Genomic DNA, 15,514 nt, shown 5'->3' with positions numbered 1-15,514 from the left:
CAATGCAGGGGACACAGGTTCGAGCCGTGGTCCGGGAGGATCCCACATGCCGCGGAACAACTAAGCCCACGAGCCACAACTACTGAGCCTGCGCTCTAGAGCCCGTGCTCCGCAACGGGAGAAGCCACCACAATGAGAAGCCCGCGCCCCGCAACGAGGAGTGGCCCCCTGCTCGCCGCAACTAGAGAAAACCCGCGCACAGCAACCAAGACCCAACGCAGCCAAAAATAAATTAAATAAAAAAGCAAAACAAAACAAAAAACCATGTTGTAGAGGCACAAATGCCATCCAGTGCCATTAAAAAAAAAAAAAAAAAAAAAAAAAAGCAGAGGGTGGCATTCCTTGGCCAAGCAGAGCAAATTTCTCCTCCGTAGAGGCCAGAGAGGTAGGAAGATGACCACAGACCAGGCACTCACCACCAGCCACCCCATCCTTGCTGCTATGATGTTACAGAAGCCTCCCCAGATGCCACCCAGGCAAAAGGGAAGGATGAGAGTACTAATTACCGAAGAGCCACTAGTCATTTTCCAGAAGAACTATACTGTGAGCAAGACACTTTTCCAGTCTAGAGAGAAACGGGGTTTACGAGCTAAACTGAGCTCAGTTTAAAAAAATAAAAAGAGAACCTTTTGTATGCCACAGTCACAAAACAATACCCGTGACAAGCGCAAAAGGAAAAGTAACAGCTTGCTGCCGTGTCCTTGACGTGGCATTTCCAGGAGCACAGCTGGACTAAACCAGCCACCCTAACTCTTGCTTCCTTTTGTCACCAGTGCAACATCTTTGCAGGATGCATGTCCGGGAATGGAGCTAATTGACTCCAGAGGCAGTGAACTTGGGGCACTTGTCAAGTCTGCAACGCTCTCCACTCAGTGAATCTAAGCCAGGGGAGAAGGATGACCAGATCTTCAGAGACCTCATGGCAGAGCTTTGGTCATCATCTCCTCCTCCCTTCTTTGCCTGCCTGTTCCTTGTTTTCTGCTTTAGTATCAGCACAGGTGTCACTCCCTCCAGAAATCTTCCCCCAATCTTCACCTCCCTCTCTCCACCAGGCTAGTGAGGCTCTCTTTGTGCTCTCACACTCTGTCTCGCACAAAGTAGGCCCTTGGTAGGTGCTGATTGAATGAATGGGTCTAGCAGGAGAGCACACACGAACCCCCAAAACTCTAACCTAGAGCAGGTTTTGGTAAGAGCTCTCAGCCTTGGGAGTAGAGGTGAAATGGATTCTGGGGAACAAGAACAGGGTATCTGCTGATAAACAGTCTTTCAACGAGGAACACAAAGCCCAGGTTCCTTAATGTCCGTGTGTGATGGAAGGCCCGGGCTGTGCTCGTATTAACTGCTCTTTTTATTACAAGTGTGGAGAATAGGTAGGCACTGTGCGCTGTCTTGGGGTTTGTAAGATGATGATATCTGACATTCTAGAAGCTTCTGCTTCCAACACAGGCTGCTAACAGCAGAAGGTCCTTTCTCAGATGGCAGACAGCCTTGATGCTAAAAAAGGCATCCCTGGAAATAGCAGAGTCTACCTTTCAGTCTTTGAAAAGCAAGGTGTTGAGATGGGAGTTGGGTGATATCTGATGGGTGTCTGGTGGGGCAGGAGGCCCAGCTGGGACTGAGGTCCAGACATGCTCTTTGCACACAGGACCTGGAAGCCTCTTAGAGAAATCCCAAGAGAAGGGCCCAGAAGGGTAAGCCTGGCTCAGGGGAGAGGGATTTGGAATTCAAAGGGGTTTTTTGCTTGCTTGTTTTACTATTTGTCTCTTGGCCCAGCCCTGCACGGTTCAAGGTGAATCCTAGGGCGGGAAGCAGGCATAAAGGAAGCCGCACTGCATCAGGACCACCCTGTAAACGCAACCAGAAGGGGCGAGAGGCACTTAGCTGCGGACCACAGCACAGCTCCGGCACCTCCAAGCTACGTGGCCCTCCCCCCGCACCAGCACTGGCAACAGCACCCGGGGCTTTGGTACCCACAGCGGTGGTGTGGCTGCAGCCCTTCTCTAAGTGCCTGGTGGAGCTGATGGTGGTCTCTGCAAGGGCAGCCTGTTGGAGGGCCGCCTGTGGGGCACTGTCACCCAACTTAGCAGAACCAGAGGCTGGGGCAGTGGGTGCAGGAAAAGAAAATTAATTGCAGGCATCCTCTGCATATAACCAGATTTATTTATGAGCATATGAGAGACAGAGATTTCCAGAAATACTTGTCATTGGTTGGGGTCATCCTGCAGAAGTACAAGGCAAGAGTCAATAAAATTCCAGTTAACCCCCAGCTGATACGACCTGGTAAAACATGAGACTCATGGAATTTTTAATTGGTACCTCTTCTCTTACCTCAAGTTACCACCCCACCCCAGGCTAACTTTCCTCAAAACTGAAAAACATTTCTTCAAAGGCTTGTAAATGCCTTTGGCAAGTCTCAGGAGCTCCCAGCAGTACGTAGCTGCAAACCACAGCCACCTCCCTCTGGTGAGTATTCTGCTTTGAATTTGGGGGAGGAGAGGAATGCACCGAGGGACACCGGCTGCAGGGAAGGACAGCAGAGCCAATTGGCCGCCCCCAGGCTCCCACTCTCCATCCTTTCCCACACAGCCTACAGACTGAAATCCCCCGGGGGTCCTGGAGGCTGCCTTTGGAGAGTGGCCGTGCACACTGGCCATTTGGTGCCCGCACACCCTTCTATCATGCCCTTCAGCCAAGGAGCCAAGGGTCTTAACTTCCGTTGATCAACTAAGGGCTATTTTTCTAGGCTGCAAGTCCTTGTCTGGTGTGAATACGCAGAACGGAGCCAGGAGTGCAAGTGTATTGATGCCGTTCCAACGAGGCCGTGAGTCCCAGCTCTTTGCAAAATCCCATCTGGGTTTTATTTTGCAGATGCCACGGCCCTTTTTCTGGGTAACTAGGGAGCGTTTGGGAGAACAGCTCTCAGCTTACACATAGGAGGCCTCAAGGGTGGAGCCTGTTTTGGGGGTCCTCGGGTTCCCCACACAGGGGTCACTGGCCTGACTCCACCCCAAGCTTCATTCGGTGTCTGGGTGAGCGTCGCCACTGAGGCTGGGCCAGATCCCACCTCTCCACCTGACCTAGTGGTCTCCCAGGTGAGAGGTCAGAAAAGGAGCCTGGGGGCTTCCCTGGTGGCGCAGTGGTTGAGAATCTGCCTGCCACTGCAGGGGACAGGGGTTCAAGCCCTGGTCCGGGAAGATCCCACATGCTGCAGAGCAACTAAGCCCATGCGCCACGACTACTAAGCCTGCGCTCTAGAGCCTGCGAGCCACAACTACTGAAGTCCGCGTGCCTAGAGCCCGTGCTCCGCAGCAAGAGAAGCCACCACAATGAGAAGCCCGTGCACCGCAACTGACAGTAGCCCCTGCTCGCTGCAACTGGAGAAAGCCCACGCATAGCAACAAAGACCCAACCCAGCCAAAAATAAACAAATAAATAAATTTTATAAATAAAATTTTTTTTAAAAAAAAAGAAAGAAAAGGAGCCTGTTCCCTCAGGCCCATTTTGCTCTGAAATGGCCAGCCTTTGGTGTCCCTGGCCTCTGGTTCAGGCCACCTTTGTGAGTCCCGGGAGCACAGAGGTATGAACCAAGCTCACCAACGCATGTGTGCACAGACTCCTGTGGGCCGGGCTGTGTCAGTACATCTTTTTGGCACTTTTTTTTTTTTCACGGTACGCGGGCCTCTCACTGTTGTGGCCTCTCCCGTTGCGGAGCGCAGGCTCCGGACGCACAGGCTCAGCGGCCATGGCTCACGGGCCCATGTGGGATCCTCCCAGACCGGGGCATGAACCCGCATCCCCTGCACCGGCAGGCAGACTCTCAACCACTGCGCCACCAGGGAAGCCCAAGTACATCTTTTTAATGCAGTTTCTTTCTTTATCGAATATGGCAGTTCCCTTTCCATGCTCTTTGAAACCAATAACCTTAATCTTAAGACACTTAAGGAAACAAAATAAAGTCCTATTTTTTTAAGCATTTTGGTTGACATGGGTGTATATGAACACAAGGGGGGACCTGGTTGAACACTAAGGCCAAGCCGCTGCATCGTGGTTCCCAGAGCCCGGAGACCCAGGGGACTGAGACCACAAGGTGCCCGGGGCCCTGGGCACACGCCAGTGCGCTGGAGCGCAGTGCTTTTAATCTGCTGTCTGGCTGGGTTTACTGAAAACAAGCTGCTCCAAAAACAATAAGAAGCCGCCGTTGGTGGGGGCGGGGGTCCCACCCTGCTCTTGTCTGACTCAACTCCCACCCTCCTCTTGTCTGACTCAACTCCCATTTGGGCATCAGCTTAATTTAGTGGAGAAAAAGGGAAAATGCAGGATTGGCATTCATTGTGACGCAGCTTTGTTCCGCAGACCCTGCTGGGAGAGGCCTCAGGGCCAGAAGCCAAGTCCTATGAGGACACCAGTCTCTGTGATCCAGGCAGGGGATGATGGCCGCTCGCAAAGGACAGCTTTGAGGAGAGGCCGCTCTTGCGGCAGGGTCCGTGGTCTCGTTTTGTGCAACTCACCCCTGCTTTCTAGGTGCAACCCAGATGCTCCTCAAAAGAAGGCCTGTCTTCGAAGCCAGACCAGGAGGGGGTAAAGTGGAATCTGTTGTCTTTCCCAAGCCTTGGTTAGAGTTTTGTTGTTTTTTTTTTTTTTTAAGAAACGTCCTTTGGAAAACAATCTGGCAGGAGATGTAGGACAATGATGAGCCCAGGGCGTGGGGCTCTTCCCAAGGACTATAGCAGATATGCAGAGCGGACTCACAGCTCAGGGCTGACGAAACACGGCTGTCTTCCAGCGTCTGCGCAGCACGGCTCCCATGAGGTTACAGGGGAAGCCCCTCTGCCCCCCACCCAGGGGCACTCGTGGGCAGGCCGAAGTCAGATGGTTCCTGTTGTAAGAACCCCTCTGCTCATCTCCACCAGGACCGCCACGAGTTCACGGAGATGCGAGTGCAGGCAGGACGCCTGGGCCTGGCCGGGCATGCCCTGCACGTTCTCCTCTGAACCCAAGCAGCTTCCAGTCAGCTCCAGCTTGTCTTTGAGCTCTTCGAAGACAGTCTGGACAGGAGAGGACAAACCTGGGGTCCCAGGTGTCTTCTGGTTGGCTCAGCAGTGTTCTGGGAACCACGGAGGCAAAGACTTTGGTGCAGCTTCTCCGTCAGCGTCACGTCCCCGGGCTGAATTCCTCTTCAAGCCCCTCCAGTTTCCTTTGTGTGTATCAGTGCTGGGCTCCTCTGTAAGGAAGGAGGCCGGGTTATGCAAGCATTTTACGCTTTGGGAGCTCCTTGGCAATTGTCCTGAGGCCTGAGGATGTCCTGATCTCTATTAAAGCCGAGATGTTCTTCTGGAGTTGGGGAGAGCTTATGTGGAGGATCAGACAGAACTGTCATAGGCTGGAGCTCAGGACATAGATGCTTCCTGGGTCCAGTTTGATGGCAGAGATGCCCACATGAAGTCCTGGGCCACCTGCTTGATTACCCCAGTGCCAAGGAGGAAGGGGTGCCTCAAAGGTGTCCCCTTGATCTGCCTGGACCCTCCAAAGCTGGCAGCTTCACACTCCCTTGCTCACTTGGGCAGCTTTGATGTCTCTGTGGATCTCTGTCAGAATGTGAGTAAGCTAAGCCCTTCAGAATCCCCCGCAGAAGGTGGCAATTCAGGGCTCCCCCTAGATTCCATGTTTTAGCGGGTCCAGGTGGCGACCCCTTCCAAGACAATCCACAACGATCCACGCTTTGGTGGAGACAGTGGCTGCACTGGCCTAGCATGATGACCTTCCTGTCTCATCCTCCTCTTCTGGACTGATGACCTTGAAAGAGGCAGCAATTGCCATCTTCCTGGACACCTTTTCCCAGCTGGCCAAGCTTAGGGAATGGGAATGCTGGTGGGCAAACTCCCTCTAGGGTGCCGAGTCCGGCCACTGCCAGCAGACTGCCTTTCCACACCCCCAGGAAGCTCTTAAGATTCCTCCCGTGATGCCCCGGGTTGGGGGCAGTCTGGGATGTGCAGACGGTGAGGTCAACAGGGGCAGGGAATTGTAGCCACACAGTTGGCCCAGTCTCTAAGACCCACTGCTTACAGTACGTCCTTGTAGGAACCACTGATCCAGGACTGTGCACGCCTGATTTTATAATCTGTTCCCACAGGTCCTGAATGAGTGACCTCCAGCACACAGGCACGTACCCGGTTGTATTCTCTATGGAGGGGGTGATCCTGGGCGTTCTGCTCACAGCAAGCTGCGTTGTACCAGCTGTGTGACTTGGGGCAAGTCAAATTCCTTCTCTGTTTCCTTACCTGAAAGTGATGAGTGAGGAGGGTAGGAGGGCTGAACTTTGCCAGCAAATCTCGAACATCTACCTGCTCTAAATTTGGACTTCACCGGGTCCCAAGCAGGACAAGCATCCTTTGTTTTTTGCAAGGACACAGACTGGCTTGCTGTGGTGGGGTGTGCACCGCGCCCACCTCTCATCTAGCCAGGGAAGTCCCTAGTCCACGGCACTGCTACTCTTCAGAGCTGGCACCTGTGGGCTAGGTCTGGGCAAGCTCCAGCTTGAGGCCCTAGTTAGGCACCCATCAGAAACCCCCAGGGTACAGTGGCTGGTGGGAGGTGGGGACTTCCTATACTTACTGATAATCAGGGAGGTCTCTGTTAGAAACAGTACTCGAACTTTCTAGTACTTTTAGATTTGAGAACAGCCCAATTCTACAGCTGGCAGCCACTGCAAAAAGTTCCCACTCAGATAGGGCTTCTCTGTCAAACTAAGGAGGAAGAAATCCCCCGTCTGAAAAGCTGTGACCCCCGCCAGGGAGCCCCTGACCCGTCAGACAGCCGGTGGGCAGGCTGCTGAGCCCGTCCATCTGGTTCGAGGTCCAGTCTGCGCCCACGCAGAATTTTCCTGGCAGGTGTGGCCACGGCCTGTTCCGCTGAGCATCCAGGCCAGGGAGTGATGCGCTCCTCCCAGCTCCGCCCCCACCCCCCAGCCCCTGAGCCCCCTGAGGAGAAACGGAGTAGGCGCTCTTTTCCTCCGGGGCAGAAATGAGAGCCAGACACAAACTGCGAGCCCGCCCGGCTGAGCCAAGAGGCGGCTGGAACCATACGAAGCACATTAACTATTAATAATTTCCAGTTGTTTGCTCGCTGGGTTCAGCCGGCTCCCCCGGCCTCGGCCTCTGTGGGCCCGGGCTCTACTCTGCCACCCGCTCGACGCCAGGGCTCGAGATATGAGCGCCTGCCGGCCTGGCTGGGTCAGGGCGAAGGGACAAGGCGCCCTCGGGCCCGGCGCGAGAGGGGTACAGGGTCGGCTTGCTGCGGGGCGGGGCCGGGCGGCCGAGCGGAGCGGGGGCACGGGCCGGCGCCCCCCGTTCCTGTGATCGGCCGCTCGGGGCGGGCGGAGCGGCGGGGCGGAGCGCAGCGCAGCGCGGCGCGGGCTGCGCACGGCGGGAGCGCAGCGGCCCCTGGCGCCCGGCCTGGCGGCTCCGCCACTGCGGGCGGGCGTGTCGGGCCCCGGGCGGGGCGGGGCGGGGCGGGGCAGGGGGCGGGCCAGGGAGCGCGGAGACCGGCGGACCCGGACGGCGCGCGGGCGGCGGGCAGGGAGGGCGGCCGGCGGGCAGCGGCCCCGGCCCCGCCGCGCGCACTGCCATGGTGGGCCGGCTGAGCCTGCAGGATGTGCCCGAGCTCGTGGACGCGAAGAAGAAGGGCGACGGCGTCCTGGACAGTCCGGACTCGGGACTGCCCCCCAGCCCGAGCCCCAGCCACTGGGCGCTCGCGGCGGCCGGGGGCGGCGGCAGCGGGGAGCGGGCGCCGGCCCCCGGGGCGCTGGAGCCCGACGCGGCGGCCACCCCCGCGGCCCCGGTGAGTGACCCCGCCTCGGCCCCTCCCCCCATCCTCTCCATTCCCCCGCGCCCGGGCCCCGGAGACCCCCCAGGCGGTCGTGTCGGCCCTACCGGGGCACGTTGTCCCCGCCGCCGCCCGCCCGTCGGCCAGCTCTGGGAGCTCGCCCGTGGCCATCGTTGGGAGCCCGGGGAGGGAGCGTGGCGAGAGCCGGGCCAAGTGGAGCCGGTGGCTGGAAAATTGTCATCGCCTGGGAGGCCCGGGAGCCCCGGGAAAGGCGACCACCGCCTCCTCCCTTCGGGGTGACGGCCCCCTTGTCTGCCAGGCTGCGGCTCGGCCACATTCCTGACCCTGCCGGGCTGGAGGGGTCCAGGGTCACCGAGAGCAAACTTCCCCCAGGCACCTCCGGGCTTTGCCCTCTCCCCCGGTGGCTCCGACGGGCCTGCTTCCCCTCCCGGTGGGTGTTGGGGAGAGGGCTGTACTCGGGTTCCCCGCTTCAGAGAGCAAAGGGGGCCAGCTTTGGGGGAATGTTAGTGGCCTTGGAGGGGACCTTTTCAGATCCGTGGCCCCTCTTGTCCCGTCACCTAACCCGTGTCTGGCACATGATGGGTGGGAGGCCTTTAGGTGGGTGGAAAATTTCAAAAATGAGTCCTTTTACTTTATTTTAAAATTTTTATTTAAAGAAAAAACACCAGATCCCTTTTACCTTAGAAATGGCTCACATGGTGGTGTTTATTGCCTTTACCTAGAACCCAGGGGACCCACATCCTGCCTACAGTCAAGCTGAGAGTGGGGCTCTGAGGCCACGCCTCCCCCTGGGGATGGGTGTTTGCAGCCTTCTCCCCTGGGTGAAGTTGTCGGTGGCAGCTGCTGCTTCCCAGGGACCCACCCACTGTGATGGTGCGTGGAATTCTTGACCAATGATCCTGTCTCTCGGTGGACATCGGTGCATCCTCTCATTTCCATTTAGAAGGCAGCACTTGCTTTATCTTGGCCTTCAGAACCCTCGCCATCTGGCCCTTTTTAGCCTCCTCTTCCACATCCCCTGACCACACGCAGATACACGCATCGGTGCCTCTGATGCTGTTCCTCCCCCTGGTGTGCGTTTTCCCTCCCAGCCATCCCCTTCTGCCTCTCGCCACACCCAGCTGGCCTTTCCACCTGTCAAACCCTTGCCAGCCCTGCAGTGCCCAACTTGTCACCTCCTCTGGAAAGTCTTCCTGGATGCTTCCCAGAGCCACGCCAAAGGCTGTGACTTCGTCCCCTTTCCCTGGTAGGCCCCTTGTTCATGCGTAGAACCCCTCCTGCCCCGCCCCACTCCCAGCTTGCCCTGGAGCAGGCTGGGTGCTCAGGGAGTGTTGGGTGGCAGGGATGAGGGAGCAGGGGGCAAGAGAACCGAGTGCCTGTCTGCACACCTGTGAATGCTGGGTGGCACCTACCTCCTCTTGGGGGCTGCGTTGTCCCGCAGCCGCCAGGACTCCCGGAAGGCACCCCCTGGTTGGGGAGTGTCTGGCAGCTAGAGAGCTTGGGGCAGCGCAGGGCCCCCTGGCACTGCTGGGGGCTGTTTCCTAAAGCTCTGCAGCAGCCGGTGCCCACACCGTACCCCTCCCCCAGCTGGGTTCTCAAGCCCCAGTGGGGGCTTATTAAGCTCTCCCCCCACCAAGTTCAGGGCTGGACCCTGGGGTCCCCCTGCCTCTCCCTGACCTACCTGGTCCCCTTTGGCTTTTGCATGTCCACCCTATGCCCCCACTTGACACCTTGTCCTGGTAACATAAGAGTCTTAGAGTCAACCTTCTAGAAATGTCTGCTTCCTGGAAGACATGGGGGTGGGGCTGCCACCGCCATACCCTGGCCCAAGTGTAGGTTCTTCTCTCAAATCAGGCAAAGAAGGTGACAGCTCCCAGTTAGCCCGGGAGCCCAAAGGGCTGCTCTCTGTTGCTCGCTTAACACAGAAGCCCCAATTCCAGTCAGGTCAGGTGAAAACCCAGCAGCTGTGTGGAGGACGGTCCCGTCTCTTACTCCGGCTACTTGGTGAACCAGAAAGCCCAATGCTCTGACCAGGCTGGAAGGCGGTGAACCCCTGGGATGCTGTGCTCTGGCTCTTTGAGTTTTCTGGAGAGTGGAAGGTGACCTAGAGAACTTTCTGGTGTTCAGCTTCCCAGTGAGTTTGCAGATTCCTCCATCTTGGCTGGGTATTGATCTGGTGGCCTCAGAGGCAGAGGACATGGGGGAAGTTGGACTTGGAATCTTCAGTGTAAAAAAAAAATCCCTTGTAGCATTTCTCTTTGTTGGTTTTGGCCTTTTCTGAAGAGTTGCTGAGACAATGACAGGGTTGGGGGCACATAATTGAAGGTTCTGGTTAGTGAAGTCCCAGTTCATGGCGGTTTTCTCAACGCCTTGCTGCGGGGTGATGCAGCAGCCCCCGGGTCTGGCACCGGTCACGACACTGAGCTCTAATTTTGTTTCCTCTTTTGATCCTTCCACAAAACCTCATCGATGGAAAGGGACACCCCCTGGGTGTGCAGATAAGGTCACACACGGCATATGCTGTGACTCTGCTGAGTGCACACATTCATGATAGGCCTGGGATTCAAGCAGACCTCTTGGCGTCCTCCGTGCCCTGTCCAGTGGGTCTTCCCGTGCTGTGGGTCAGCCCTTCGCTGGCATCATTCCCTGGAGGGTGACACAAATCTCAGTTGGGCCCATCAGCTGGAGGCTAGAGCCAGGACCTTCTGCGGGGAAAGCGTCGGATGGGCCTGTAATCTAACTGCATTTTCTTTTGTTGCAGAATCCAGCTTCTCTCCCCAATGCCCTGGGCTCTGGCTGCTCGCCAAGGTTATGCCCCCTGTCGTTTGGCGAAGGAGTGGAGTTTGACCCCTTACCACCAACGGAAGTAAGGTAAATATAGCAGGCCCTGATTTCATTTTATTTCTATTTTCAATTTTTTGTTCCAGTAATTAACGCTTGTTATTAAAAAAAAATAGTCAATGACAAAAGTGTGCCAAAGACTCTTATAGTTTGGTGGGTGCTCTTTCGGATGTTTTTTCTGTACTCTAACCATTTGAATATAGATACACTTATTAAAATAAAAACGAGATCGTGTTATACATAAAGTCCTGCAAATTGCTTTTTGCACTTCACTTATCGTGGCCATCAGATGTTTAAAAATTTGTAATAAAGTAATTCCTCTTTCCAGAAGCTTCTTTCCACATCTCCCCACCCCCACCCCCACCCCAGTGTCAAGGTGCTGTGACCTTGCCTCAGGTTCTAATTTCACTGGGCAAGTACCGTTCTTCTTCCTCCTCGGGGAATTTATCATCCACGCTCATCTGGGGGCAGAGATCGATTGAGAGGCTCCATTAAAGATATGTCTTTTTAGAGAAAGGAATTTTACTTTTGGTAGCTGGTGGCTTTAGAGATGGAGTTCCGTTGCATGAACACAAAGGGCCCTTTGACACAGAACAAAAGACGCTCACCAGTTTGGAGGTGAGCAGTTCAGCCTTTTATTCCTGAGGAGCTTGTATTTTGAACAAAATGGGGACATGACTTCATGACATGAGCTTCCCAGCCTTTTAACCTACTTGCCCAAGGCGAAGAGATGTTTCCACTGGACTCATTTTAAAAGAGTGCCGATTCTTACTCCCTGACCAGTGGGTAGGGGCTGGCGAGGGGCAGTGCCGTTCAGTTTGTCTATGTGTGATGCTTGTGCATATTTTTTATTTTTTAAATTTCTTGGCCACGCCTCGCAGCATGTGGGATCTTAGTTCCCCGACCACGGATCGAACCCTCACCCCCTGCAGTGGAATCGTCAAGTCCTAACCACTGGACTGCCAGGGAGGTCCCGCTTGTGCATATTTTCGTATCTATGAAGATGCCATAATTAGGAAGTAATATGAATTCATGCTTTGCTTCCAAAAAAAAAAATTCCCAAATTGCCCAAGAAAGACTTTAAAAAAATTATAAAGTAGCTGCGAGGAACGTGGACGCTAATTTATTTTATGGAAAACAAGACTGTAATTGGCTGTGATGGAAAAGGTCAGATCTCGGTTCCCTGGCTTTGAGGGAGTCTCCAAACCGAAGGCAGAGGTGGCCCCAATACTAGTACTTGGTATCACCGAGCTTTCAGAACCAGCTTTCAGGATGTCTGGGTTCCCTTCACCTCTCATTAAAGAGCTGATTGTTCACTACAGGGGATAGAGAAACCACTCATCCCCCATGGACAGGAGAATCTGCCTTGTTACATATAATCATTCCTACCAACAGCAGTTGCTGTGTTAACACTTTCCCCCATCCTATTGGGCACCTTTTTCAGAAAGAGGAAACAGGCTTGGAAGTTAAGTAACTTGGCCAAAGTCTCAAAGCTTAAGTCAGTGGGAGCCGACTCCAGGGGCTGCCGCCTGCAGTGAGGACCAGTGAGTGCGGGTTGAACTTGGGAATCCTGCATGTCTGCACTGAAAGCCCAGCTCTACCGCTCCCTCCCACTGTGACCTTAACCTCTGCACCCCGATTTCTTCTCCCAGGGCTGTTGGGAAGATTAAATTAGATCCTGGAAGTGAAGCGCTAGGACAGGGCCGCACAGTGAGCGCGTTATAAACTCAGTGCGGCTTCTCCCTAGAGTCACCACATCTCAAGGTTCAAGGTCACGGTAGGGAGCCCTGTGCCCCCAGCTCAGAGGAGCGGCTTCACGCTGCCTTGTGTCTCCCGCTCAGGTACACGTCCTCCGTCAAGTATGACTCAGAGCGACACTTCATCGACGACGTCCACCTGCCCCTGGGCCTGGCGGTGGCCTCCTGCAGCCAGACCATCACCTGCATCCCCAGTTGCACATGGCGCAACTACAGGGCTGAGGTGCGCTTTGAGCCGCGCCACAAGCCGGCCCGCTTTCTCAGCACCACCATCGTCTACCCCAAGTACCCCAAGACCGTCTACACCACCACCCTGGATTACAACTGCCGCAAGACACAGAGGAGGTTCCTGTCCAGCGTGGAGCTCGAAGCCATGGAGCTCGTGGGCAGTGATTACCTGTCGGAGGAGAGCTGACTGGAGCAGGCCAGGGGGCTGGCCCGGCTTTCCTGCCTGGGTTGGCTGGGGCCAGGCTGCCTTTGTGTGCCATTCCAGCCCCGGAAGAGTCTAACCCAGAGATACCTCTAAGCCTAGCCTGGGGAATTTAAAAAAAAAAAAAAAAAAAAAAAAAAAGTCACAACATCTTCTGATTATTGAAAGAATTTGATTTTTCACAATTTTTTCCAATTGTTTTTAAAAGGAGTGTGTTTCCTAGTTTGCTGCTACGTAGCTTCCCCGAAGTCTCAATTTGATGAGAAAATAAAAGGATGGCTAGAGCAAAAGGAAAATGGCCACATTTTGAAATAGGGAAGAGGGGAGCGTTCTTCTTCCGTTGGTCAGTTTGTCTGAGGAAGAGCTTGGAAAAAAAATCTCTGAGATGGAAAAAGTGAGTTGGAAGAACTTTCTGCCCCGGTGTCTTCACTGCTACGAAAGTGGTGCTAATTCAGTGAGCTGTGACACCCATATGGGTTCAATCTGTGGAGAGTTGAGTTCCATTCTGGTTTTTTAAATTTCCATTTGTATTTCCTGTTAACCAAAACTCTTGGAATTCTCTAAATCTTTTTTGTGATATCAAAAAACCCCAAACCACAATATGAGATGCCTTTCAAAAAAAAGAAAGAGAGGAAGGAAGGAAGGGAAAGGCAGGCAGGCAGGAAGGAAGGAGTTCACCCTGTTCTTGCCTCTAGAGTGGGGTCAGCTCAACTGGTGGCTGAGTCCGGGGGCAACAACTTGGTTCTGGTTCCTTCCACGGGTGGGTTCCAAGCTCGGGCTCTGGTGATGCGCCTTGAACCCCTGGCATCTGGTAATGTCTCCACAGGCTTGTGTAACTCTCCTGATACGTATTTTGGGGTTTCCAAATACTTTCCTAGTTTTTTCATAAGGCGAAACATAGCAGAGGGTCCTTTGGAGAGAAATGGCGTCTTGAAAGAATGCTTCGGGAAAGCACTTTTGGGGGGGTCCACAGGGGGCGTTCCACTCACAGTGGGAGCCGACGGTCACACCTAGGACTTGACACCCCCGGGGAGGAGGTGGACACAGATGTTTCTGGCGACCTGGTTCATCAGGGCGGGCGTCCTTTCCAGTGACCTTGGGTCAACACTGCGGAGGAATTCTGCTGGTGCCTGAGGCCTAAGCAAAAAAGCAAGGAAATCCACCTCCCTGCCCCCAGCCAAGGGAAGCAAAGGAGAATTGAGCATATGGAATGATGCCACAAGTCAGGCTCCAAAACCTGGGCGCTGGGGTGACCATACACGTCTAAGTGTTCGTTTTAGTGTGACAATCATGGCGTTGCGTGTGAATGGAAGAAACTGTGTGAATTCAGCTGAACGGGCCACAGAAGAAGGGACACAGGCTGGGCCAGGTCAGGAGGGCGCGGAGGCCGGGCTGCCTCTGGCCTTCAGCCTCCTGCCCGCCCTGCCTCACCCGGCCCGTACTTCTTTCTCCTGCCGATCCATGTGGATTTTGAGTAAAGAAAGTGGCAGATGGCTTTTGCTGTTCTGATATCAGTGAGAATGAAACCGTGGGTATTTCCTTTGAATGCATCCAAGTTATGTCAAGTGCTGAGGAGAGCAGGTGTGATGATAATCACTGTCATTTAAAGTCATCAGAGGCCTAGAGGGCCAAATGGTCTGCTGTCCTCTTCAGGTTGAATAGTGTTTAGTCTGTCGTGCACCTGGTTGGAAGCACCCCTTCCGTGGAGTCTGCGATCAGCTCCATGGTCCCGAGTTCGCCAGCGTGAAGCTCAGCGGGAACCCCTCGAGGGGCCACTCCAAGACCCCATAGTCTCCTGTCTTCAAGCAGAGCAGCCTCCTGCGCTTGGAAGAGTAAATTACGCAGCATTTATTGATTAAAAATGGGTTTTTCTCTCTGATTTCATAATCTTGTCATTTAAGACAAGTGGTAAATATGATTTTTAAACTATGGTAAGAGAATTCCCAAGGTTTTGCTCTGGCCCAATGGAGACACTTGATGAGCCCAGGACAATGTCATGGGCAGCTCGGCCAGGGAGACGAGGGATAGAGAACGCGGCCTTTAAACAGCCCCGTGCTGAGGTGCATGTATGAGATTTTTTTAATATGAAATATATCGGTAAAGTAAGTAGAAGTGACCGACTGCACATGTGTCATGTGAATGGAAAAGCAGATTTTGTTTTAAGTTATTCACTAGGGACCAAACTGTAGTTCTTTTTCTCCAAATCTGCGTTGCTGAAAGTTGCAGAAAAGGAAGCGTGTGAAGACAAGGGGACACGTCAGGGTGGATAGCATGTTGTCAATCCGTGGTGGATCCATGTTAGTTTGCAAGGTGGAAGCGATGATTTTTAAAACCCACTGATTAAAAACAAACATTCCTAAGGGAGTCTGGGAAATACCGTTTACTTATGAGTTAAAAAGTCTTTTTTCTCAGATTCTTAAATTATGTCTTTTATGTAATAAGGATGATTTGTATTTTCGGAGAAAAGTTTTCTTTTGAAATCACAGACCTTTGAAAAAGAATAAGTACCTTTTCATTTGATACATTTCCTGTTTCTCACCTTAGGAATAGTATTTGATGGAAACAACTTTTTAAATTTATCTTTGACATCTGTCTCACTTCATTTTGTTTTATGACTTCTTCATTTAATAATAAATTATCCTTT

At 53.8% G+C, this 15,514-nt stretch overlaps 2 protein-coding genes across 5 annotated transcripts in view; both read left to right on the top strand.

The window, feature by feature from the left end:
* VPS53 (VPS53 subunit of GARP complex) overlaps window positions 1-4,629 on the top strand; it is a 158,336-nt gene extending 153,707 nt beyond the window's left edge. For 2 of the 4 annotated variants that reach the window (XR_010838257.1, XR_010838256.1), the window contains exons 27-28: window positions 1,621-1,691; window positions 1,774-2,463. The gene's annotated coding sequence lies outside the window, so the exon portion shown is untranslated. Of the gene's footprint in view, window positions 1-1,620; window positions 1,692-1,773; window positions 2,822-4,353 lie in introns of those variants that run through there. The other 2 variants (XR_010838254.1, XR_010838253.1) reach the window with 2 other exon arrangements.
* A 2,945-nt stretch (window positions 4,630-7,574) lies between these two features.
* RFLNB (refilin B) lies at window positions 7,575-15,514 on the top strand. Its single transcript, XM_059049076.2, has 3 exons — window positions 7,575-7,836; window positions 10,604-10,713; window positions 12,525-15,514. The coding sequence occupies exons 1-3, from the start codon at window positions 7,624-7,626 to the stop codon at window positions 12,853-12,855; spliced, it is 654 nt and encodes a 217-aa protein (XP_058905059.1). The 5' UTR covers window positions 7,575-7,623; the 3' UTR covers window positions 12,856-15,514.

The sequence above is a fragment of the Kogia breviceps genome, chromosome 19 (genome assembly GCF_026419965.1).
Source record: "Kogia breviceps isolate mKogBre1 chromosome 19, mKogBre1 haplotype 1, whole genome shotgun sequence".
NCBI classification, from domain to species: domain Eukaryota; kingdom Metazoa; phylum Chordata; class Mammalia; order Artiodactyla; family Physeteridae; genus Kogia; species Kogia breviceps.
The sequence above is the reverse complement of the archived record's forward strand: the minus strand, read 5'-3'. Positions and strand labels throughout refer to the sequence as shown.